General features: G+C 37.6%; 1 protein-coding gene across 1 annotated transcript in view; it reads left to right on the top strand.

The window, feature by feature from the left end:
* The window catches only part of lasp1 (LIM and SH3 protein 1), a 35,877-nt gene that overhangs the window by 838 nt on the left and 7,389 nt on the right, over window positions 1-27,650 (top strand). The window contains exons 2-4 of the mRNA XM_028042112.1: window positions 10,747-10,841; window positions 19,124-19,208; window positions 25,522-25,629. Coding sequence (XP_027897913.1) covers window positions 10,747-10,841; window positions 19,124-19,208; window positions 25,522-25,629 — 288 coding nt within the window. The remainder of the gene's footprint in view (window positions 1-10,746; window positions 10,842-19,123; window positions 19,209-25,521; window positions 25,630-27,650) is intronic.

Raw genomic sequence — 27,650 nt, 5'->3', positions numbered from 1 at the left:
CCGTGTCCTGAACTCCTCCCAGGTACTGTAGCGCGGATTGTCTCATTTTCATCGGCTAATCTCAAATCGGGGATTATTTGATGAGTTTACTCGTTCGGATTCACCCAAAACACACCGCTAATCTCAGATCAGGGGGTAATCTCATCAATTTTACCCACCGTGACTCTGTCGAGGTCAGTCATTGGCAGTCGTGGCACAGCTAAAGGAAGTGTTAATAGTGCAAGTTTTGTTCCTGTTTTCTCTCTTAACTCGTAGAAAAACATGGGTGCCCAAAAAACTTGAAAATTCAAATTTGTTAAAGAGTTTTGCGACTATTTAACTGTACAAGACGCTGAAATCACTCATGCTCAGTCCCTACTGTACTCATCTGGGTGGGGTCTCTTTGCTTTGAATATGAATTACAACATCTCTCTTACAGGGATTGATGATTAGGACTTAAACTTTTCTTTTAGTCAAGATATGTTCTTGTATTGTGAAAATGTGGTTTGTCATAAATCTATCCATTACATATAATTTGCAGTCTTTAAGACATATTTCTCTTAAAATGAAATAAGCTGCATCGGTTACATTTAGACATTCATCAGCCGGTTCTGATTGTTGTTCCTTAACTGATGCAAAACTAACAATCTCCACAAGTTTAGGTTTGTCACAGGTGATGAAACAAGTGAGATTTGCAAAACATAATTAATTTGTATTGAATTCAAAACTATTCCCAAAAGTTAAAGCATTTGCAGCACGTCTTGTTATCTGTGTGTCACAGTATTAAAAGCAGAAATTGAATCGGTGGGTCAGACCTCAAGGAAAACTGTAATTTGTGGTCGGCCATTCAAAGCCTGATCAGCGTAACTCAAGTTACATTCGGTGCAAGTTTTCTGCTAAACAGGACATGATAATTACAGTGATGTCGATCATTTCTTGACAGAATGATGCAGCTTTTTTGTTTTTGTGTTTTTTGTTTATGGAACTGACTTTGGGTTTTGATAACATCACTAGCTAGTTTCTCGGTCTCTTCACCTGATTATCAATTACTTACAAAATTTCCAATATAAGCCTTACCACATTCACTGCTTGAAAAAAAAGGTGGGTTTTTTGTGCTTAAATGTTTCAAATTAAACAAAGTTCAATATCGGAGAAAGGTAAGCTGAATAAATGCAAAAAGCACATTTGAAATGATGACTATAGCTCTGGAAACCAACGTGGTCCAATATGAGTACTGTGCTTTTCTAGATGTTGGTTGTTCTGGACGAGTCTTCTTGTTGTTAACTGGGATTTAAAAACTTTAGAAATGGATTTGTAGTCATGACTGATGGAAGTCTTTGTTTCTCATCTGTTGATGAATTTCTTTAGTTTTAGCGTTTTGTCTAATGAAAGGATTTTCTGATTGTACATATCTCCCAGTAATCATGTCAGGGTCTGGCTTGTGAAATGGAACTTATCTTTCTAAAAATATGTGGTGAATCATAATTATTTTAAAAATAAAGGAAAATATTATTTCACAGAAGCCTAGAGTTGGTTTGTATTACTTCTCCGATTAAAGGACAGTATTATGTTTTTTCCAGGCATCTAGCGTAATTTTATAGCACAATTATTCAAGAATCTGTAACTTTCAGTTGTTATAAAAATGCTATATATATCAAATTTGACTTCATAATTTAACCCATTGAAATTGGGCCTCTCTCTTTAAAAACCCTCTCTCTTTCTGAAACACCGCCTTCATTAAGTCATCATCACAACATGGCGCTACTATTAAGCCTTTAACAACGTTTTTACCAACGTTGCACTGAGAAATAGCTTTTATGAGTTCAGCTGACTTGCAGTTCCAACAGGTGATTGCTAATTGCTGCTGGCTAGTCTGAAGGAGCTGATTCGGGGGAAGAGCTGTGTCTCCAAGGCGGAGCTAGGCCCACCCAGGTGTTTTTCACAGCTGAACGGTTGCTACGGAGATAAAAGTATTTCTCAAACATGCTTGAATTAAAGCAACACTCCAGGTGTTTTTGATGAGAAAATAACATAAAATTTTAAGCTCAAAAAAGTATTTTACATAATACTGCCCCTTTTGATAAAATCAAATTGGATATTAATATCTGTTCAGAAGCATTTAGGTGTGATAAATAAGTAGAGACAGGAGAAATCTGTAAGGTGGCAAACATATTTTAGTCGACCAATTAGATATTTTGTGCAATGGATGCTTCAAAGTCAAGAGAAAATCAATCACTGTTGAAATCTGCTTATCTGCCAGGGTTGACAGACAAAAGAAGGTGTTGGAAAAAGCTCACAAAGCAGTTTATCTAAAGTAACATCATTCCCAGACTGGATGCAGCACTCTTCTGCAGAACAGACATGAATGGTATTTTCCCATTGTGCTTTCAACTGGAATTGATTTACCTCAGAAGCCCTCCAGACCCACAGCCATCCCATATTACAGGGCGGATCAGACATCTCCACAGAAGTAATGTTGGTTTGTTACAAAGCTTGGATTGATAGAAATCAAATTGCCACAAGTGCACCCTGAATGCGTTGTGGAATCCGTCCCGAAGCAGAGTGCATTTCAGCAGACAGACACTCCCATGTAGCATGCTCCGCTCCAGGCCTGCAGTGCCATCTCTCTGCTCTGAACCCAGCAAAGCAAGCTAGCTTTTTGTATGTTGAAGTTTTCTGCCATTCTGTGTCAGACTCCCCACTTTTTTTCCCCCTCAAAACTGCACACATTTCCATCTTTGTTTTAAAGCAGTCAAGGCTGATCTGAGTATTTTTCTGTCCGCTCAGGTGTACATGTGGAGTAGCTTAATGTTCTTCCACTTGTGCTTTGCCTTCTGTAGCAGGAGGTGAACAACCAGGCCTTTTGTCTGTGCTGGATTCCTGTAGTAGCAGCAGGTAAAGACAGGACGTAAACTTTAGTCTGGGCTCTTCTTTACAACTGGTTCTCCATTTCATTTTGCTTTCATTTGGGGCTTAACATACCAGCTTGTTGCATAAAGTTATTAAGAACATATTTAGCTCATTTATCCAGAGCATGCCTGTCAGTTTTGTGGCGCTGTTTCACAAAAAGGCTTTGAAGTCCAGCCAATGAGATGTGTAATAAAGAAATTGCTGTGTGAGCAAAAGGATGTGTCCCAGTTTTCTACTTTTAAAATGGACTAATAGATTTTTTTTAAACAAAAACATTAGTGCAAAGCTTTTCTTCCACTCTTACTGTGTCTCCTGTTACTGCATATTGTCTTAGGTTTTGCTAAACTGGCCTGCGGGTTGCACAACTCTGTTCCAGATTTTTTGCACGTTTTATTAATAGTCTAATTTGATATATAGGCCATTGGGTGGTTACTCTCTTCTTGGACGGTTAACCTGCTGCTTGTTCACAGGTCTATAAATAGTTTGTGAAACTGACTTGTGCTTTCCTTCCTCATGTGGATTTTCTCGCAAAAGAGGTGTGCTGCTGTTTCTTGGCTTTTGGGTAGTTGTTGCAACAGTTGAGAGATCTTATTTTCAGCACTGCTGATTGGCTTTTATGCAACTATTTATTACCTACTTTACAAGGTCAGATGGTCAACCAAAGCCTCAGGTTAGCCAAGTTTGGATTTGAATGTCTTTTTTGCTAGAATTTTATTTTATTTTTTTTTACTTATTTTGATTCAGAGTTATTCAGTCTAGCACATAAACTAAACAATAATTTTGTCCCCACACATGACAAATAAGAAATATTTAAAATGCTGTTTGCTTATTTCTAAACCTTTAGGTAATGATTTTAACATTGGCTCTTACAATGCACTCTTCTGTTACCATTTAGTTCCATCAGGTGTTAGACTGAAACCTGACCTTGAACAATTTCATACTCTAGTTCTTAATCGTTGCATATCATTATAGTTTGCTTGGTAATTAAGTATTTTCATGATTTTTTGGGATAAATGGCAACAAAATGATTTTTAAGCCACACCTCGTTACCATTAAACATGAATTTCACATTAATACAAATAAATATAAAAAAAATTGATTTCCATTTGGGTCAGCTCACTCTTAAAAAGTATGAGAGATTAAGACCCCTGATCAAACTAAAATAACTAATTTACCTCAGCATTCATATTTTTACAATTTATAGCATTTTATATTTTATTTTTTATTTTTATTTTATCTACAACTACTACTCAGTGGTAGTTGTTATTGTGTCTTGTCTCTATGCTGTAACTGCAAAGTAATTTCCCTGCTGGGATGAATAAAGTACTTCTATTCTATTCTATTGATCTTGATTTTTTTTTAACAGTAGATAAATGAAAAATACTTTATTAAAGTTGTTCTAAAACATCATCAGATCATTTTGGGAAATACAAAATGATCTGTGCCAGACAGCTCCAAGTCAAGTAACATGACCAGCACCTGTTTCTGTTTTCGGTTGCATTAGGCTAATGGTTGCATAAGGCTAAAGGTTGCATTGCTAGACAGAAAAATGTATTTTCTCACTAAGCGGTTTACTACAATAAGCACTGAGGATCTTTTTTAAACTGTCGGCAGATCATCCAAATCAGACTGTTATCTATGCTATTTTTATAGAGATATCTACAGAAATCATCTTGCAACAGTGACTTATGTAAAAATAAATTTTTGTAGTAAGAAATAATGTGTGGACACACTAGTTCTCCTTTTATTTATATACATTTTTGTTCTTTAATATCGTGAAAGACCTCCAGAGAGCCTGGAGTGCTACTATATATGAAGCAATAAAATGGCTCAGGGATTAACATAATACTCGATCCTATCTTCCATTTTATGGCTAACCCATTTTTAGGTTATTTAACAATGTGGTTGCTTTGTTTGGTTGCTACTGTAGGATTTTCCTGTAAGATTTGAGCGTCTATTGTGTTGCTTCTGCTCAATCACAGGAAACTGCAGTAAGGAAGGGTCAAAGGTCAACGCATATTCATCTTGTACAGTCTTTACTGTTTGAAAAACAATATATCCTACATCCCATTCATGTTTGCACGCATGCAAAATTAAAAAATCTCTAAAAAAGAAATCACCTGACTTATGTTTTAACTGCCAATGCTTCTAGACCGGAATCAGGCATTCTCAAATGTTTTGTTCCTCGTCTTAGGAATGGCAGCCTATGTTTAGTCAGGTTATTTTGAGAGCTGAGTCACGTTGTCTAAATGCCACAAAGGTGAGGCGTCTTTAGCAACCTCCAGCCACCTTCCTCTGATGTCTCCAACCACATCAGAAATTCCAGTGGCATCGGCTTCACTGAGTGGTCAGGTGTGTATGATCAAGAAGAAGGAACCACTTCACATGTTGGGTTTTATTTACTGCACAGTTTATACCAGCGCAAATGTGGTTTCACATTGCAAAGAGACATTTACAGCCATGACAGGGTTATTATGTGCTTGATTTACAGCACGACAAGGAAGATCTTTAATTATGTTCCTCTTTTATGTTTCTGTTGGGACATACTTTGGACATCTTTACTGTTGTGTAAGGATGCACAACAGTAAAGTTATTGCACATTTAAAATCTGGTAGGAAAAGTTAGGAAAGTAAATTTTCACCTCATTTCCAGCAAGTCTGTGAAAATCACTGTCTGCCTGCAGCTGAGCCACAATGCCATGGGTTGAAACAAAAAAAGTGTAATTTTTTTTCGTAGGCTAATTAAGTTAAGTTTTAATTAACTTGCATATGGTAATGAGTTGTTTTATTATCCTTTTTAGCACTATCCAGATGTGCAAGGCTTTAGGCATACCAGCACAACACTGCCTGGTTCTCAAATTAAACTGCCTCACACGGCGACCCAGGAAGTGGTTAACACCAGAAGATGGGCCGCACGTAAAGCCTGAAACCTCACGCGTAACTCATGAGATTTTTAGTGCATGATAACTGCCTCACAATAATAGCTTCTACAATTTTAATAATTTACTTATACAGACTTTTGTGTACTTTAAAAAAACATGATTTTATTGTTTTTTAACAAATAAAATGAAGTCCAAATCATCTCAAATGTCTCGTACTTTCCTTTCTGTATGCATGTTGTTCTTTCCAGGGGAAAGTTGCTAACACTTGTCTAAACCAAAATATAACACTTGGACTATCTGTTCTTTTCCAAAAGAGAGCAATAGATTTCTTTTTTGGCATGCAAGATACTCGTATCTCTCAAAATATGGTCCGTCTGGCTGTATTTATGACCACTGGGATATAATCCTAAGATGTTTTAAAGATGATTAAAAGGCCATATTAGTTTGCCCAAACATTCTAAACAGTAGAATGATTTGTTTGTACAGTGAGAACATTCATAAATTTAACTCCTATTTTTTAAATTATACTGTGAAATCGATGCTTTTGGATCCAGTTTTAAGTTAGGTGTTCACTAACCAGCTCTTTGTGTTATTTTATTATTTTTACTGGTATATCTGAGATTCTCCCTCCTAAACTACTTGACTTGACTTGACCAATGCTGAGTGAACATTTTCTCTTGTCTGGAGGCTAAAGCCCTCATTGACACACATGCATCTCTCACATTGTGACATTTAACCCAAATCCAGCCCTGCACACATGTACAGTTGCGTGTTTTATGTGCATACACATTTGCCCTTGAGCTGCAGGCAGACAGAGATGTCAGTTTTTTGAGTATTTCATTTCTAGGGCTCCATCTCTGCAGTGTCCTCATTTTTCCAGCTGACTGTCAGATCTTGCCTTGGCACTACAGATCAAGGTTTTCCGGGAACCAGACAAGGCTAACAGCTGGACTGCCCCTCTGACACACATTTATTTCCACAGCTTTGTTTGTCCCCTCTTGTGTAACTCTCACAATGAGCACATCATTAACAGACAATGCAGAGTGTCTGAGGAGTGGTTGGAATTGGCGCATGTTCATGCATGGAGTTAAAATACGTCTTGGATGTTTCAGTGGGAAGCACTTTGGATTATCAACGTGCAGGTTCAGTATAAACCCATTTAAAAATCACTAAGGAAGACTGTGATGTTTTTCACAAATTAGCTTTAAAACAACATTTAGCACATCAAATGTGCATTAGTGACAACAAATTATTTGTGTGGGATCTTGATCCAACACCATCCCAGCATGTTTTTCTTGCAAAACTACAAAGTCAAGTCAAATCAAGTTTATTTGTATATCATATTTCAGCAACCAGGCAGTTTAAGGTGCTTTACATTATAAAAACACAAAAAATACAGAGTCATAGAATACACAATCAACAGTTGAAGCATTACAAAACACCTGTAAACGGAACATCCCACCCTTGAAATGAGTATATCACTCCACCCTTATAAGACAGTCATTACTGGGCTGTGGCTAACTCACATAGCAGCTCAGGGGATTAATATGTTACGTGTTTCATGAGAATTGTTCCTAAATCCAGGTTCAGATGCAGGTCTGAACCTGGATTTCTGAACCTGGTCAGCCGTCTCAGACCAGATCTATTGTTGTACATGATACGTGAGAAAATGAATTGTGAGCTAGAGTCTGTGGTCATTCAGTGTGACAGGATGCTCTGACTGCCATTTTAGCGTTTTCACAACTAAAGATGACATACAACAATTATCAGTGCCAAAGTGTGACTCCTTCCCATGTTGTCCAGTCATGAGTACTTCGATATTCCCTCTACATCTTCTCTCTTTTCTGTGTCTAACAGAATTTCTATGCAGTTTGGAAGAATCTGGAAATGTATGTAAAGTAGTTAAAGTATTCTTCAGCTGGTCTGTGAAGCTTGCCTCTATAGAAATGTGGGTAATAAATTCAGATTGAAATTTGGTGTAAAAGTGAGAAACACTCTGAAAATTTGGGTCTGGAAAAGCTTTAACACCTTCAACCTGCTGTTCAATCATTCCTGGACTTGTATCTCATATTTCTGATTTAATTCTGCTGCATCAACTGTTACTGCAAAATGGCATCTTCCATCATACTTCTTATCTAAGGATTTTATTTTATTGAGCTCATAGTCTGACATGTTGAAGCCTGTGCGGTTTCTGACATGTCAGCGTGATCACGTTCAGGTAGTGCAGAATATCTTCCAAACTGCTTTGAAATGTAACCAAACTAGGAAAAACAATGTGAACAAGGTACCCTGATTAAGCCACAGCTATTAATCAGAGCCTCCAGCTTAAAGGTGCATGATGTAACTTTTTTGAAGAATGTTTTTTACATATCCGTCACTGTTGTGACAGTATAATATTACAGATAATGTGTAAAAACATCCTCTCTAAGCTGCTATTGCTGTCTGATATTTTTGACTACGCCTAGTCAAAAATAACCAGCCCGAGCCAGGAGGAACATCTTAGCACTTTCAATCAACCCCATACCCTTGCTGCTAAATGTGCTAATGTAAACTAACGTTGCAGGAAACGGTGTATCCGCCGTCATCGTTTTATTTGCTGCATTCACAACTTTCTTCAGGTACAAAACTGGAGGCATATACCATGAGACATTTCATACCGACCTCTTCTTTTGGTGCCATCTGTACAGACACTAATATGTCAACTTTACATGTGTCAAAGTGGAGACTTTTAAAGTAAATAAAATTATATCAGGAAAAGAAATAGCCCTTTTCTTGGGCCATTACATTGTTTTTACAATTGTTTGTAGCCAAAAGTGAAAATAAATTCCTGTAATTGTCAACCTGAAAATGGGAGCACCTTACCTCTTCCAACTACAGCACACGTGAAAATACACGTTTTTTCAGGTATGCCCTCTAATGATTAATTCAGAAGTTGTGGTTAGGTTGAAACATTTTTCTGTCCTCAGAGATCAACATTGTTTCCCAGTCATGCTTGGGTGGAGGGTGCCAAGTCTTGTCCTGCAATGTGGATTAGCAGGTTAGGGAAGGCATAGAAATAGTTTGCTATACAGTTGACTTCCTCAGATTTGTGCTTTAATTTAGACTTAAAGTCAATGTTTAACCTGGCTAACATGAATATCAAAGTCCATGCCTGCCTCTGTGACTCTCCTGAGAACAGCAAATGCTCTGTTTCAATCATTTTCTCCCAACATGGGTGTGCATTTGTCCCTCAAATGACCTACTTGTTGTTTTGCTCATTGAAATGACCATACAGATCAACTGTATCCAGACAGCATGTAATAGTCCTGTTGTTTTTAAAGCGATTTGTTTCAAATAAAGAGAAACAGAGTCCATCTGCAGCTCCCTCTGGCCTGGCTGGGTTGTGGTTGGTTAAGGAGTTTGGACTTGAAGGTTTGGCTCTGTGTGTTTGGCTGTGGATCACAGCTCTCCAGATCACAGCCAAGGCCTTGTTTCCACTGTTAGCATTGTCTCTTCTATGCCCCAGTACAATATTGCTTGCTTGCAGCTACAAACATATGCACACTCTTGCCATTTTGTCAGTGGAGACCATCCTGGGTGGTCCAAAGATGTTCCCATTGAGTCTTTTCTTCTTGGTTTGTGATTCGATTCATATCTCAAGTCTACCCAAATCTAAAAGTCATCCTTCTGGCTATTTCCTTTTACACATGCTACACTATAAATGAATGTCTGTGCATGTTGGGTATGTCTCTGGCTTGTATGAGAAACATTCAGAAATGTTCGTTGCAGTCTCATGTTTCTGCTGTTTTGGTTAATCTTTTTGCGCCGTTTTCTGTTCGGAGGATTCTCGTTTTGTGTGTGGGCAATAGAAAGCGATAAAGAGTGGGAGAAAGAATGGGACGGATGGCAGGGTGCCCTAAGGCCATGTTAATAAGCACTCCCTTTCTTTTCGCCCTATTCTTTCTCTCCTCCCTCCCTCTCTTCGATGACAGCGGGATCAGATCATTGCTTCACTCCCCGGCGTTTCCTCTCTTGCACCCACCCTCTGCTGGCTGCAGCCTTTCCTCTTGCTTTGTCCAGCTCCTTACTTTCATGCTCTCCTCCCTCCTTTTTGGGTTTGTCCAATTCCCTCTCCTTCAATCTCCCTTTGACACCACAGGCTACAGATTAAGCTAACGCCAGAACAGGAAATGGGGTGAGAGGGTGGGAAGAGGGGATGAGGAAAACACTCTATAGTGTATATATTGGTTAAAAGCTCCTATCAAGGTGAATTGAAGATGTTTGATATAATTCACAAGACTTCAACAGTAAAAATGCAGAACCTTGTGACTCTAATGTGCAAACCATGATATGTTCTCATCAAATACAGTTTAACTATTCTCACATCACTGGCAGCCAGCTTTTTGTTGCCAACCAAAGAGGAAGTTGATTTCTCAAGTTTTTAATGCCAGCGTGATTGCATCACTTTAGTGTGACACAGTTCAAGTTGCTCATTTTTCTGAAATAAGTCACTCATCTGTTTAAATCCTTTCAGAAAAGGTTGTCCAAACTTTTTGTCACATGAAAAAATTGTCGAAAAGTCAAAAGTACTCTGACCAAAAAAAAATAAAAGTAACTAAAATATTTACTTTTCTTTTTTTTTTCAGGAAAAACAAAAGAAAAATATGTTGTATGGTTATTGTAGATCCATAACATAAAATGTATTTTGCACATTTGCTGTAATAAAAAAATGGCATTTAATTCTTAAATAATTTTGGGCTAAACTGAGCAGATTTATATCTGGTTGTAAGACTAGGATTTTGGTCACTTTCTTTCAAAATGCTTGCTACATTTAGTAAAGTTTAATAAGTTGAATAGGGTTCTACAAAATGGGCTTTTCAATTAAAATCTCTGGATAAACATGGTTGTACATTTTCCATTGCAAGAAAATCATGCCTGTAATAAATGTGTCCTGACTACAAATAAAAACTCCACCCGTTGTGTTGTCTTTCTTACAGTACTGGCATAAAGGATGCTTCAGCTGCGAGATCTGCAAAATGACTCTAAACATGAAGAATTACAAAGGCTTCGACAAGAGACCATACTGCAATGCGTAAGTTTTCTAGCTAAATCATCCTTCTGTGGACGTTAAGGGGAATGTCACATGCTTTACATTCAAGGGATTCAGCCTGAAGACTCCATTTTATTTGTACGTAGCTCTGAAATTGGTCTAAATGTTTGTGTGAGTGGTGCAACCCAACTACGGCCCCTCTCTTCCTCCTCTCCTATTTATCTGTGTCTATTCCAGCACCCCCCTCAAAGTGAAGGCCTGTGTGGGAAAGTGCTTCCCTCCCTTCCCCTTCTCAATGGGGAAGAAGGGTATCAACAAAGGAAATTCCTAAAGTTCCTCTACAGTGACAGAGGTGGACTCTAGAAACTAGCATGTCCCCTCATGCTTCAGTACATGCTGAAGTTTCCAATAGGAATCCGTGGAATCCCCTCCCCTCTCATGTTGCGAATAATAACTTCCTCCTCTTGAGCCCGTGTGTGAGAGCAGGAGAGTGTGTGCACGTTCAGAGCGGGAGCGAGGGAAAGAGGCGTTGCTTCGTGTCCTGACAAGCTCATTTGCTGAGCTGCCATTTTATTGAGTGAGAAATGAATAAATGAGCTGTCTTTTTACTGTCAGCTTGATCCCTGTTAGACATTCGTGTTTTGGTGCTAGCTGGTGGTAGGATGTGCGACTTCTCTCCTGTCATAAATAATTTCAGAGATAAACATTAGGTTTGAGGCTTTTTTTTCCCCCTTCTTGTGCAAGGTCGAAGATTAGCTGCAAGTTTGACATCTTGACATGCGACAGCTGTTAGTACCCACTGATTTTTTTTTTCTTTCATATTTTGTCATGTCACAACATAAAAGCTTACTGTATTTTCTAGGGCTGCGTCTAACAAATCATTCTGGTGATTAATTGAGTTATTCTGGCAATTAATTAGATAAATTAATTGGCACATTCTTCTGATTTTTCATTAGAACACTTCATTTTATTTTATATATCAAAAATACATAATAAAAGCAAAAAAATTATTTTATCTTTAAATAAGAATATAAACATTGTATTGCTTAAAATGCAAAAACAACACTCCTTTAGTGAATGCTTGGTCATTTGTAGCAAAGAATACATGTGCAGCTAAAAAAAATACTTCTAATATCAACATGTAAAACGCCCAACCCTTTCTGCTTGACCTCACATTAATATAGTGTTTAACTAATTTGTTTACTGTCTGAATTAGCAAATTGAATAACGAAAGGTTAGTATATTTTTCCAGAATTTGAAGAGTGTACTTAATGAGTTATGAGTAGAACATATTTACAGAAAAATGAGCTTTTCATCTTAATGCAGAATGTATATATTTTTAAACAGTTTTGGCTTAATTACTGCTCCGAGTTTGGCCTTTTTTTGAGTCTCTGTACTCCAGTTAATCATTTATCGATTAGTAAATTAGCTGACAATTATTTCAATAATCAATTAATTACGATTAAAACGATTAATTGTTTTAATATGATTTTCTGTGGTCTTTGATGACACAAAGTAGTAAATGATTATAAAATAAGAAAATAAGGCATTTTGTTTTCAAACAATTGTCTTAATTCCACTAATAAATGGTTAGTTTACAAAAACATGGCATCCCACCTTAACCAACAGGCAGGTCAAGGAGGTCATTGTTCAGGGAAGCAACCAAGAGGCCCTTGATATCTCTGGAGGAGCTGCAGACACTGCTCTGGAAATCTGGCTTTAATGGAAGATAATCACTGCCAAGAAGAAGCCATCAAAGAAAAAACCATTTAAGATTAGCACTGCATATTAATTTTTAAGCATAGTAATGAGAAATTGTGCTTTAGGGATGGCATTCTTCCTCAAGGGCAGAGAAGCTGGTCATAGCAGACCAGATGATTGATGGCACTAAATGCAGGTAAGTCATGGATAAAAACAAGAATGCAAACGAGGGTTAATGTTTAACTTTCCTAAAAAGGCTGACAACCGTACAGTTTAAATCTGATGACTACAGATTATCTCCATCCATTCTTATGTGCAAAACATTTTAAAAACTGTATTATTTTCTTCAGTTTGGCAATTATTCTGTTTATATATATGAAAGTTTGCAGTTGTAACAAAATATGAAAAGGTTCAAGGAGTGTGAAGACGCTGTTTTAGGCTCAATTTGATATGTCGATACAACACAACGGGATGACTGGTTTTTAGGAACCTGCTTAGAAGCTGATTAAGCTTTTTAACTCGGGGCAAAACTCAGAAACTTCAAGTTACTTGAGTCACTTACTTCTGTGTCTTAATATTTTTATTAGTGAGTCATATTTCCTAAGAAAACGTTCGCTTTCAGAAGAACTGCTTGCAAGTCTGAAAAGGAAAGATAAAAATGGAAGAGTGTTTTATCTGATAATTGAAGAGTTTTATAAATACAGAAACTTCCATTTTTAAAAATGCATTCTTTTGATTCAGAGTAACACTCATGTAGCGTCTGTATGCAAACGCGTTAAGAGTTGTGGTTGTAAACTATTTGCCTGGAGAATCATATCTAGATGTTCTTCAGTTTGCTCTGCATTTTCACAACAGGAAGTGCTATTTTCATGCCACATACTTTTAGACACACCAACAATACTGTCGAAGGGAGAAAAAAAAGAAAGAGTTAAAAACAAACCAACAAACAAAATCTCCTTCCATGAATTTCCAGAGTTGTTTCCAAGGTAGATGACTCTGTGGTTTTCCCAGGAGCTAATTTTGTCTTCATTTGCATGTTACCCAGTCAGAACTGGTGTACTTGTGAGAATACTCCAGTTGGAAACTGTTACTGTTCTAGCATACACATATCCTGAGCTTACATGCAATCCACACTTCATAAAACTGAATTGGCTAAACAAAATTCAGTCATAACTAAGCTATGATGGCATACTTTAATATGTTAGTTGCCATAAATATGTCAATTTCAGTGCTGTACTCATAATGGCCTAATCAGACATTTAAAATTTAAGGAGATTTACATTAAAGTGTAAAATTCCAGCAGGTGTCAACTACTCTACACTTATCCAAAAGTAAAAGAAATTGTCTCATTTTGCTTTTCCTCCCCTGATCTCTCTCTGCAAGGCCCTTCAGAGTGTGCTTATTATGCCTCCCTATGTTTGTTTAATATAAGTCTTGTGAGAGTAAACATCATCAGTTGAAGAGGCTGCAGCTCCAGGAAAGGAATGCAGGCTAGGTTCTGTTCCCGTCCGCCTGTGGGATAACTACTTTATCATTACTCCATTATGTTTGACCTTGGTAATTGATATAGGCGCTGTTTGTTTTTTCTGGATTCCCACCCTCTTCCCTGAGAGTTTCTTCCCTTGGTAGATAATGCAGTCGCCGCAGCTTGTGGTAGACGGAGAAAGGCGATGAGCTGATTGAAAAACTCTGATGGTCTTTGGTCTCTCTGATGGTTGTAAATTAACTTAATGACTGAAAGTCTCTATTAAGCTGAGCATCAATTTAGTTTAGGGCCTCAACTAATGATTATTTTTGTAATTGATTCATCTATCAATTATTCTGATGATTAATTGGATGAAAAAAGTGTTTTTCTTTTAAACACCTTCCTTTTTAAGTAAGTAAATAAAAATTTTATTGCCAAAAAAGCAATAACTTAGGATATTCTTAGTAAATCGGAACCAAGTGAAGGCATTTGAGGAGATCTGGGTAGAACATATTTACAGATAGTGTTCTTATCTTAAATGCAAGATGTATGTAATCTTTTGTACAGTTACTGCTCTTAATATATTTTTTTTACTTCATTTAATGATTAATTGATTACTAAATTTGTAGACAATTATTACAGTAATCAATCAATCACGATTAATCGTTTGTCATACTTTGGTTTAATGTGTTGATTTATTGCTCTTGGTTTGTGTTCTCAACATTACAGCATTTGTGGTCAATTATTAATAAACAGCTCCTCATACTTTGTTGCAACTCTCAAGTCTATGTTGGTGGGTACTTTTCATTTTCAGTGTCAATGTCCAGTCTATGAATTATGAAGTGTACTCTTAAGGTTCATAAAACACCCAGCCCTGCCTGTAATTTGTAGCAGCCGTGTCTCTGATAAAGCCAGTTCTACATTTCCTGCAGTGTTGCTTCCCCGTCATTCTTCCACCCAGTTGAATATCATGAGATGTTGCAGCTGAGTGACATGTAACAACCTTTCCAGGTCTGAGGCGAGCTGACCGCATCATCTCCTGTTTCCTCCCTGCAAACAGGCCTCTCCTCCTGCACAGTAGGCCGCTTGTGTTTGTGATTACACATGCATGAACCCTTTCTCCTCCCCCATCCTCACATCCCCTCTGTTTTTATCACTCCTCTTTGTGCTCGCACCAGTTTCCTGTGTGCGACTTATTAACCCAGTGTCCTGCCTGGCAGGTAGATGAGTGGTCTTGTAACTTGGTTGTACCGTTAACCAGATGTGAAAACACAAAAAATGAGTGTTCACATTGACAAATGCTACAAGATCTGATGGTATGACTCTAATATCCAAGCATGTTGCAGATGTAAGGTATTTACTGGCCCCTTAGTGCAACGGGAGGCTCCAAAGACACATCAAAAGTGGGAGAAACACTGATGTTGACTATGAGCTCAGCTACACACCCACTACCTCTGACAAGAAGGGGATTTTTAGGGACTGTGACTCTTTATGAAAAGCAGCCTTTCACCATAAATCAGACCCACCCAGCTTCAGAGAAAATTTAACAGATATTACATTGTCAGCTTTGATCAGAGGTTGAGGTTGTTGGTGCAATCGCTGTCCTGTAGCTTTATCAGTTTCCACAACTTGACAGTATGAAATAAAACCTCAGAGTTTAACATCATCTAAAAAGCTCTTGTCATTTTCTGCACCCTGCAAAAGTGTTAAAACACACATGTATTATTAATAGATTCAGTAATATACCAATACAAAGTCAGGTGTAATTGTGAAGTGGATGGGAATGTTTGCTGCATTTACTTAAAACTGGAAATCTGAAGTCTGGTGTTTATTCATATTTTGCCTCATTTACCCCCTGTAACAGAATCCAATTCAACCAGTTGCCTTCATAAGTCACCTGATTAGCAAACAGAGTTCGCTTGTGTGTAATTAGCACTCAGAAACACATTTCAGAAACACTTGGTCCTGTTAGTGAACAAACAGGACCAAGGAATTCACCAGAAAGGTAAGGGTTAAAGTTGTGCAATTGTTAGCAGATAAAACAATGTTGTGATTCTTAAAAATCTCAATGAAGACTGTTTAAATTTATCATCTGAAAATGGAAAAACCATGACACAGCCGTCCTTGTCAAACAGAGGTCACCAACCTCTATAAACGAGAGGATTTTGTCTCTTGCTATCACCACGTAACATTTGTTTGGGTGTTTTCACACCTGCTTGTACAGTAGAATCAGTTTGATTGGGTACCAGAATGGCAACATTTGTTACATTTTTAGCTGGTGCGGCTCACTTTCACACAAATGGTTCAAACGATCCAAACCAATTGGAAAAACCAAGAATCACTGAAGGAAATTACACAAAAATCTCCAAACAAGACATAAGCGCAACTTCCTAAAGCTAAATGTAGACAAACATGGATTATTGTCGTATTTTAGTGGTTGAAAGATTTCTGTATTGTATTTGGTAAAAGACAAAGTCATTTCTCTTGCTAGCGCTAGATTTACACATTTGTTTTTGTTGTATTTACCCAGAATTTGTTTATTAAAAAAATCCCCATTAGTCTTTACCACAGTAGAGAATATTCTTCCGGGGGCCAACGACAAACATTACAATTAAATCGTCCTTTACAGACATTACAAAAGAATGACTGCTTATTGCTTTTGGAATAGTGTTCACATATACATTTGAACTGCACCGGTGTTCACTTCAACCGAACCGAGACCAGAGTTGGCTTTGTTGGTCCCCATTAGAGTTCTATTACGCTTTCACACCTCCCCAAACAAACCGGACTTTCTAGACATGTGAACTTTGGTTTGATTAAACCAAACTGGGGTTGGTGAGAATGCATTTTTTTTAAAGTTATAAAACCCTCAACCCTAGTTTAGATAAAAGCATATTTATGCACTACTAGTCAAAGTTCAGATCTAAATTCAACTGAGAATTTGCAACAAAACTTGAAATTTGATGTTTGTTGACACTCTCCACTGAAAAACAGATAAAAGCTCCCTAAATGTACAAAGTTGTTGGAGACATGCGCTATAAAACTGAACTGTATGTTCAATAATATGTAGGTTGACTCAAGGACATTGAATACAAGCTCACCCTGCAGATTTAATTTTTGTGGAGGATAAAATAATTATATAAACAAATTTATAGTTATTTACTGCTTTGTGTTGGTATCACAAAAAAATCTAAATGAATTATCCAAACAATTACAGTTGCAAAATGACATTAATACTTCTGCAAGACACTATCATAAACAAATGAAATACTAATGTGACTAATGTCTGTGCTTCTATGATTAGATATTTGAACTATGAAACTACTAGCTTTGCTAACCACTGCATCTGAATGTCTAATCAGTTGCAATGGTTAAGCGGATAGCAGCTGCTTTATTTAAACAGCAGCTGCAGAATGAGCAGACGGGTGCAGAGAAAGATCAAATGTCTGGGTTTAAAGTATTTTCATTCTTAAGTTCTGTGTAAAACTTTTCCCCAATTTATTTGTTAGCAATTCATCAAATATGGCTGTTGCATTGAGAAAATTCTCATTGAGTTAGTTGAGTATATTTTCAATGAAATTGTAAACATATTGGTAAAGTGGGCCACCCAGAGGCATTGGTAACGTCTAAAGATTTTTAGGGACACCGAGTATCCTGAGGCAGTCTGGGAAATGAAGTCCAGATAAGCTGCTAGATTCACTGTTGTGGGTTTTCGTCTCCCACTAGACATGCGCCATGTGGTTTTCTGCCTTTAGGACTGAATGAGCTGGCAGGCACCATTACTTGTTGACCCAGGGTTGCATTTACTTGAAAGCCTCCATTATAGAATAACACTGTCTGACGCCTCACATATACTGCCTACTAATGGGAGTTCAGGCAGTTTATGACCAGTGAAGAATAAAAGCTGAATGGTAACTCAATCAAAGAGCATATAGAATCGTTTTTTACACTCACTGGAAATTTTTTTTTTCTGTAAATACATGCTTAATGTGCCTTAGTAGAAATAAAAAGTACTCTGGCAAATTGCATTGCATACAAGTCGCTTCCTATTTAAGAAACTTAAGAGAGAAGCCCTGAAGTTTTCCCTCTGCCCACAGCAGTCAGTAGCTGCGTTGCTATTACAAATGTGTGCTGAAATCTTTCTAAATTGTTCCGTTAATGTCGAAAACCCCCCCACAATTTCACAATTGTTTCAATTAAATAAGCAACACAATTAGATTCACACGTGAATACGTTTGTTCATGCGATAAGTCATTAAAGAACATGCCGTGCCATCCTCCTCCAATTACTTCCTTTTTCTTCATGGTTTCCACCAGTAGTAACATCCTGCTGTTGATCATGTGATTTGTGCAACACAAAAAAGTGTTTCCATTGCATTTTTGTGAAATAAATTTTTTAATTTTGATGCGGACAAAAAAAATCACCTCATTGAGAGAAGAAAACATATTGAGAGAAGAGAGATTTTTTTTTTTAATTGGTGTGTTTCAATTAAGAAAATTTATTTTTGAAACGTCAAATTTTGCTATTATATGGTCAATGGAAACGCAGCTAGTCTGCACGTACTGCTTAAATCATGTGTGTTTCAGACAGTATTTTCTCTGAATGAAAGGAAGATGCATCTAAAATCATTAAAAAAAAGTCTCCTTCATGCTCTACTGAAGGGAGGGGCCCACAGCATCATTCACACTGTCTGTTTGACCTCGTTGCTGTGTCGTCTGCTGCATGCTGTTTGTCTTCCTGTTATCCCCATAGCACCGTGCCCACAAGTGTGAGAGTGTATTCCTGTGCTTTGTGTTTCTGAAACGCTTTTTCTACACCTGCTATGGCTTGTTTCCGAACTCTGGAACCTTTAGATCTCCCCTCCCCCCACCACCCTGATCTCAGCCTCTTTCTTGTATTTCTGCTTTTTCAGGCTTCTTTGGCTCTCACTGACAAACCATTGTTAATGCTGACAAGCTTTTTGTCTACAGGCACTCCTAATTCAACGTCAGGACCACCTTGAATAACAAATGCCTCCACGTTGGGGCCACAGTCTGCACGCTGCTTGATTTATGCCGTTTTTCTCTTAGCAGGCGAGGTTTGAGCCTTGCTGTGTGTCAGAGTGGAAGCTGGTAACTTCATTGATATTCACTGGTGTCCTCCATGTTTTGTTTTACAGACACTACCCCAAGACAAACTTCACCTGTGTGGCTGATACTCCAGAGAACCTCCGCCTCAAACAGCAGACCAAGATGCAGAGCCAGGTAACCTGGAACTTAGCCAAGCAAAGCATTCATTACTTAACAAATGACCTATCACTCACCTTTTAGGAATTTGCAAGTTGCTGGTTGGTTTGGGTTGAGTTATGCAGGTGTTTTCACACACGTCTGTCCTAAGAAATAACGCTTTGTTGGATATTTCTCATTCCCAGTCTCAGTGTTGAGACTTAACAAACTTTGAAAATGTTCAACTCCTAAACCAAAAGCTAAACAAACCCACAACTTGCAGTGTTTTGATAAATTGTTGCCCCCCTGTCCTGAATTTAGTTTTTGTCACAGTTAAATGTTTCAGATTATCAAGCAAATTTTAAATATTGGGTAAAGATTATAAGGGCAAGTACAAAAATTCATTTAACAAAGGAAAAAAAATCGTCCAAAGTAGGGCTTCATCACTGATCTTTAAAAAGCCTGACCTGCCGATTCCAAATTTTGGTGATGATACTGCTTCTTTTTTCTATATTTAATGCAAAATATAGCGACAAAGTTGGCAAGAGTAGGGTGATTATTAACAGCACATGTGCAAACGTGACGTGGCGAGTCAGTCCTCTATCCCAACAGAGCAAGGAACAACAGTGGCTGATTTTTTTTCTTGCTGTATATTTGAACAAATCTGCAGCTTTAAGACACTATGGAGTCTAAAACATGGAAAATTTGAGGCTAATGGTATGTGTCAAGTGTTTGGAAATAATAACTTGGCAGAAAGAACTGGTTTTTATCTGGTTGTTGTAGTTTAGCCTTACCCTGAATCAAGACTCATCCATACAGTAGCAGTCAGGAAAATTTTGCTTATTTTCATGGGAATTACCTGGATAAAGTAGAGGTGATTTACCCATTACTGCTTTTACTGTGTCATAGTCGTTGTAATGTTTGACCTATCACTGCGTTTTTGCAGTGCTGTTATGAATTTTGATTTTACTGCTGCAGTTTTCCGTCTGTATAATTTTCCATCCCAGTGCCTTATTTGCAATGAATTAGCATTGCCTAAAAGCCTTGTGGGAAAATTCTCTATCAGTTCTATTTTTATCCATTCCCACTGAATAAATAAACGTGTTTTACTCAAACATATTGGAATTATCCTATCTAGTCAAATCAGCCATGATGAGGGGTTGACGCAATAAACATTGCTCTTCCTGTTCAAAGGTTGTGTTCTGCTGCAAAGGCTTTTATCCTGTCATGAGTCACATTTATTATTATTTTGATACTTGCAAAATACAAATTTTTACAGACTCAACACACCCCCACCTTGGCAACAGCACCCGGCTTTAGTAGTAGCACATCAGAGGGCCAAGGAGAATCTGTTTTTACTCTGCAGAAGTGTGTTCTGACATCAAGAGAGGTACCTAAAAATATAATAATTCAAAAGTCTATAAAATGATTCAGTCAGCAGCCAGAAGAGCTGCCATCTTAGTCAATTGGAAAATGAGTAAAAAGCTATTTCCTTCCTTGTAGATTCATTACGCACATTTACAGTGAGTGGAAAGAAAAATGTGGTAGAAAAAGCACAAACAGCAAAAATAGCTATTGTTGTGAACATAATTTAGATTTAGGAATGAGTCTGAAGGTGTGTTGAGTCACTCCCGAACCAGAGATTCAAAAGATTCTTACCTGGGCCCGGAAAAAAAGGATGAACTGGGATCTGGTTTGAAAATCAAAGCCCCCGATTGTAGGGGAAAAGTGGAGAAAAACACGACCAAATTGCTTGAAATTCAATGTGAAATTTCCACAGTTTGGGATGATTTTCCATTTCTGCTGCTTTACTTACACTGTTTTTCTATGTAATCTGTGGAGTATTGTCAAGAGGAGGATGAGGGCCAACAGTTCATTAAGGCTTACTAGAATGAAGTCATAGTATTACAGGAAAATAAAGTTGTATTTTTTGAAAATTCAAACACAAGAAATGGCAAAAAATTATAAACAAGAATGTTGAGCATCTTATGGAGTTATACTTTAACCATAGGTGTTACATATAATGAAATATTTCCTCTTAACACATCAGCATCAAACTATCAGTAGCAGGATTATGCCGATTGAGGAAGCAGCTGAATCTATTTTGAAGAAAACAACACATATTGGGGTGTGTCAGAGTTTTTTAGGGTTTTTTCCCACTAAAACAACAGTTTTTCCTTAATTTTAAATATTAAAGACATTCTGATAAAATTGCATCTTTATTTTGCAAATTTTATGACTATATTCTCACAATTAAACAAAAACTATTGTAGCCTTGCCCTAATATTCCACCATACAATTCACAAAATCAGTCAAGTTTATTTGTACAGCACATTCAGCATCAAATGTAGTTCAAAGTAAAAGAAAAAACACAACATAATAAAGTTATAAAGAATACACATTACATTTTGATGAGGGTCACCACCAAAATCATACACATCAAATATGTTGGTCAATGTTTCATTGTTGGTCAAAAGGCATGATTGAAATAAAAGCCACATTTTCTGTCATTTGTAATTTCTTTTTTCAGAAAAAAAAGAAAACAATTTACTAAAATGAGATCTGCTATGAAAAAATTTCGTTTTTATTTTTATGCCATATTGCTATACACACTTGGAGTAGAGAGGAATAAAGCAAACGTAAAGACCAAAATATCTTTCTAATTTAAGCTAATTATCCAGATTTTATTGCAGGAGGTTGGTGTCTGTCTCCAGCAGTCACACCTAAAGTGCCTAAAAACCAATTAATTAAATCTGGTGCCAAACTATTTTGGCACTCAAAAACCTTTGAGGCTTCCATCTGTGGTTTCACTTCTCTTATTGGTGCTGTGACGATTGACTGTCATACCTTGGTAGTCAAGGAACTTGTTTGTGATTGTGAAAACTTAGGTGCACAAACTGGCTATAAATGCCTCCTCTAGAGACAAAAAAAGCTCAACTTTAGGATGTATTGCTATATTAATCTAGACGGAGAGAAGCAGGAGAAAATGTATAAGAAGCTGTGAATGAGGCTTGTTTTCTCAGCGTGTAACAGAGAAGAGAGAGTGTTGTGCTGATAGGAGGGCAGGGCTTATCAAAGCGTGGGTCTAATCCAAATGTCATTGTCAGACACTACAGATGAGACAAGGGGTGTGTGTTGGGGTGTGTGAAAGAAGGGTATTCTGTGGAGAGGGGATGTTGGTATATGGAGAGGGGGGTTAGTTAGGAAACTGTGGGACAGATGGTGTTTTTTCTATGTGGGCCATACATCTAAACATCCCCCATCATAATGTGCAGTTGAAACCAGATATTTACATACACTGAATAAAAAGACACACGCATTATTTTTCTCACTGTCTGATGTTAAATTGGACCAAACTTTTATTGTTTTGGCGTAGTTAGAATTACCAAAATTATTTCTATTTGCAAAAATTTTAAAAAATAATTTTTTTTTGCATTTGAAGTTTTCTTAATTAACTTCAGTGAGAAAAAGATGTGTGTATCTTCTTATTCATTGTATGTAAAATCTGATTTCAACTACATGAAGATTGCAAAGCTTTCTTTTTGTTTGTTTTTAAATGTTTGGTGTTCCATAAACAGATACTTAGAAATGTTTTCAGTGCCAACATTTAAAAAACGGAACTTCATTTTCTGCTGAGGTGTCAAAATACATTTGTTCTGAAAATAAAAGTGAATGTTGTTTTTGAAAAGCTTCCCCTTCGGTGCGGAGCTTCTACGAAAATATCAGAATAACAACTCTTAACACCCCTTTATCTTTCATTCAAAAGGTTCATTACATACAAAATTTTAACTTGCCTTTGTTTCACTGGAAGAAAGTTGAAAGGACTTGAAGAAAACTGTAACTATTCAGCTTCTCATCCCCACCGTTCGTGGTGCTGTGTTGCTAGAGGAACCCTATTGCTATGGCAGCAGGGTAGAGGTTTGTCACACCTCATTACAAGACTTTGCGGGGGGAAAAACTGAAAGAAAAAGGGCACAGAAAGAGAGAAATGAAGAAAGCAGGCTGAATGAATCGAAGAAGCGATGAACGAAGCAAAAAAAGGAGGTGTGCAGGTTAAAGGAGGAGATAAAAGCAAAATCCCAAGAAAGAGAATGCTGCAGGAATGCAAATGGAAGGAGGAAGGATGAAATAAAAGCTTTAGATATCTAGGAGGAGATTCTGATGCTGTTAAAGCTTTAAAATATGAATGAATGAATGAATGAGAAAAAGTCGTGGGTGGGAAAAGAAAGCAAAAATGCGATTGGCGCAGACCGAGCAGGGGTGTTGACCCTAAAAGACAAAGGAGATGGATTTGGGAAATTAAACGAGAGTGAGTCAAGACCGCTTTCTTCCTAATGTGTCCCTTTTTCAGGGTTTGAATTTCTGCTCTAGTTATATTCCCGTGGTTATTCGTGGTTCCGGACGTCACAGAAGACTGACTGAAGCATGGGTGTATCGCGCTGAATCATGTACGCGCTCAGATTATGTGTGAATCACAGCCGTGTCATCTCATCACAAGGCGTCAAAAGATTAAAGGAGGATTGGTCAGCAGTCTATTAGGCCGTGTCAAACATTATTTAGACATCTGAGAGGGGGGTAGGTATTTGTTTCCTGGTTGCAAACTGCAGTCATCTCATGCAGGGAGGTTAGACCGAGACTGGGTGCTTCAAAATGAACACCTTGTAATGCCTTCCTGTTTCATCTTCAGCTGGAGCTCTCCGTTTTGAGGCAGTCAGAGAAAACTCATGGGTAACAGTTTGCCTTACTGGTTGAGTTGCACTGGCTGGACATTTCCTCCTTTGCCCTCAGGGTCAGAAACGGGTGGGTGGGGTTGGTAATGCTCACTCAAACTCCGTTTGTCACTCACTACCTCTCGTTTTGACCATATATGGTTGCCAACATGTCCTGTATGGAAGGCCTACACTCCTAAGCAAACAGGAAGTTGACGTCATCACAGAAAAACTGAGCGATACACGCAGGACCCACCTTGTTCTGATTGCACACATGAAGCACACACAGCTGACTTATCTGCTTTTTATATCGAACATAAATTGCGGTTGTTTTAGCAGCACGACTTCCTGGTTTAATAGAAATGTCATGAGCACGTTTACTGTAATGTCAAACTATAATAGTAACAATGTGGGGCGTTTTTGTTTGTTTTTTTAAACACCAGTTAGTGCATACAAAACAAACAATACAGACTAACAAACAAAGGTATTGATCTACAAAATAACCATTTAGATAAGAGAATGAACAAAAACACAGGGTATACATAAAAATGGATACCTGTAGGACATAGAGCAATGTGTTAGTTTAGCAAATATGTATTTCAATTTATCTAAAATTACTCAAAACCCCACTGCAAATTAGGTTTATTACCATAATTCACATTTATTAAGGGATGTGGGTTTTAAGAAAATTACAGAAGGACAGTTTAGTTAATTAAAATTAATACATGCTGCTCCAATTGCAGGAAGTGGATGACGGCACAGGGAATTCTGGGTAAATGCAATCAAAACAAATGCTGGAGAAATGATTGTTGTGTTTTACTAAAGACAAAAAAGAAATCCTACAACCGCGAAAATGTGACCTCTACTCCATTTTAATTTACATTTCATGAAGAAGGAAGTTGTGCTCATGTCTTCCTCTTCAGTTTTTCCCGCAGTGGTTCGTGGTGCAGCGCCTCCACAGGCTAGGAGGGGAACAGATTTTTCAAAGGTTTTGGTTTGTTTCTCACAGTGCAGTGTGAAAGCGAACCGCACCAGCTGAAATATCTCCAAGGCAACTAAGGCTTTGTTTCAGAAAAAGTCCTGGACTTGAAATCTTAGGAAAATCTCTGTTGGGATTAAAAAATGTCTGCCACCCACATAACCCAAAGATGATGGGATTTTGTGTTTTATAATATATAATATAACATTTTGTAATATTTGTTCTGCTAAGCAATTTGAATAGTTTGCTTTGTTCATTGTAAACACCTTCTAGTTTATACATTTTGCCAAGTGTTACACTTTGTAACATTTTAACTTGTTGCTGTTTTCTAATAGTGTGAAGCTGTAATAAATCCAGCCGGTGAACATTTTTCCTGCATCTATAAAAGTCTTTTATTAGCACAATATAATCCAGAACTGACCCATTACAAACACTGGAACCAAGTGGTTATGAGGTTATGAGGTGGAAGCTAATCCCAACTATCTGCTTTCTGTTGGAAATTTCTTATGCTGAAAGAATCTAGGTCAAAGCATCCATAAATTATAATCTGCTCTGTATTTGTTGACTCACAAGCATCCATTTGTAGCAATTTTCCCCCCCAAACGTATGTTCCACACTTGCTGATTTTGAATCGTTTCCTCCTTTCTGACATCTTGTCGCGCAGGTTCACTACAAGGAGGACTTTGAGAAGAATAAAGGCAAAGGTTTCAGCGTGGTCGCCGACACGCCAGAGCTGCAGAGAATTAAGAAAACGCAGGACCAGATCAGCAATGTAAGTGTTCACAGCAAGGACCGCTAACACAAATCGCTATCAACTTGAGAAAACAGTTTTATACTTGTTTGAAGACAATGTGCAATGAACTGATTAATTTTGTTTCTCTCATGCAAAATAGAAGATTCAATTTGCGGTTGATAACGAGTACATACAAACTGAGCTAAAATGAGCTTGTTGGTCTATTTTATTAACCTCAGGGTAACACTTCCGTCAAATTAGGCTTGTTAGGTGTTATATTTCTGTGAGTCATCAGAGGAAACTGCAGAAGCAGACATTTATTGTTGTTTTTCAAGATTTTATTTACAGTGGACCCTCGAGAAATCAGTGAATACTTGATAGATCCTCTAAAAATCCTTAATTTTGCTTAGTTTACATGTTTAACACCAGATGCATTCCCAGTAGAAGCCATTTTATCACTACCTCAAAAGCTAATATCTACAGTGTTATTTCTGCTAAGCCAATCAACACTAAGGAAAACAAATGATGCTCCTCAATTGGGTAGTTCGCAAACGCGAACCAGTAGCATGTCAAGTATTTCAGCATATTTTATATATGCTCTGCAAAAGAAAGACTGCAACAAGACACATTTTCTGCAAATAATTTAATCAAGTTTCACAGAAAAATCTGCAAATATTGAACCAGAAATGGATAGAAACCCATTGCACTCTAGTACTTTCAAAACTGCTTCAAGAGATGAAAATCTAGACTTTTTTATAAGTTGTACCTTCTTTCATCTCTTTTCTTCCACTATAACTGTTGATTTACCATTTTTGTGTGAAAATAAGACTGGAAATGCGTCAAATGCTGACTTCCTTTCCCCACTCTCTCCTCAAAATCTTCCACAAAGGCCTTTATTTTCATGTGAAACAGACCCGCACACAAAACACATCATTACACACAACCGGCTCTGCACTGGCCTCACTAATGACATAATTAGTGTTGAGGGTGATGGGTAATTGCTGCTTTCATGCAATGAAAGATCCTGCTCGTCTGAGATCAAGGAAGTGTTTACGGGTGGGAACGATGCACATATATATTACATGTATATATGGATGTATACACACAAGCCACATCTGTTTAACAGAAACACTGATGGTTTTCTGAGTGAAGTGCTTTTAGTTAAAACTGATCAGACATCTGCTTTCAATCAGTCCGTCATTTGCAGCCGATCATTAAGGAAGAGCTACACTTTCCTGCTGTTTTGCGTTTTTTTTGTTTCTCTCCTTTCCTCCATAAAACACATTTTCAGTTGTTGTTCAACAGCGAAAACGGGAACTATATATCTGAGGAGTTTTACTTATCGCATTAAATCCACACAGACTCTATCAGTTCAACCTGCTCACTCAAAATAAGCTAAAATAATCTCCCTCACACACTCTCTTAGCATATTGCTCTCAAGAACAGCGACTGTGTTGTCTCGCTCACTAGCTTCACTGTTCTTGGACAAACACTGTCATCCCATCCAGTCTGTGAGTTACTCGCTGCCACGCCGGCAGCACAGTGGGCCCTTTGAGATGGGGGCGTTTGAATCTTGACCCAGACACTGTGAGTCAGTCTGTTACCAGCCTGCTAATAAGAGGGGTGGGTTATTCAGCCCTAGTGTCATCACTCTAGTGTGTTTTTATCATGCAAAGCAGAGGTTGCCAATATTAATCAGTTATTGACTTGCAGACGTATTAATGCATTCTAGAATGCTGCAAACAAACTTCAATGCATTTTTATTGGGATTTTGAGTGATAAATCAACAAAAAGTTGTGCATTTTCTTCTTTTTTTTTAACCCTTAATCACAAACTACTCTTGTGCATTTTTATTCGACTGCCTTTTACACTGAAGCACTTAAATATAATCGTGTGCGTGAATTCCTGCATAGCAACCTGGGCAAGGGCAGAGTTATTTAAAGGGGAAGTATTATGTGTCATTTTATAGCATAATCAACTATGTTAACTTCAGTTGTTAAAAGTACCATATGTATCAAATACAATTTAAAATGAAATTTACTTCCCGATAAAACACCCTG

This window comes from Xiphophorus couchianus, chromosome 16 (assembly GCF_001444195.1).
Source record: "Xiphophorus couchianus chromosome 16, X_couchianus-1.0, whole genome shotgun sequence".
Classification (NCBI taxonomy): domain Eukaryota; kingdom Metazoa; phylum Chordata; class Actinopteri; order Cyprinodontiformes; family Poeciliidae; genus Xiphophorus; species Xiphophorus couchianus.
Note: the sequence above shows the minus strand (reverse complement) of the source record. Positions and strands in the feature narration are given on the sequence as shown.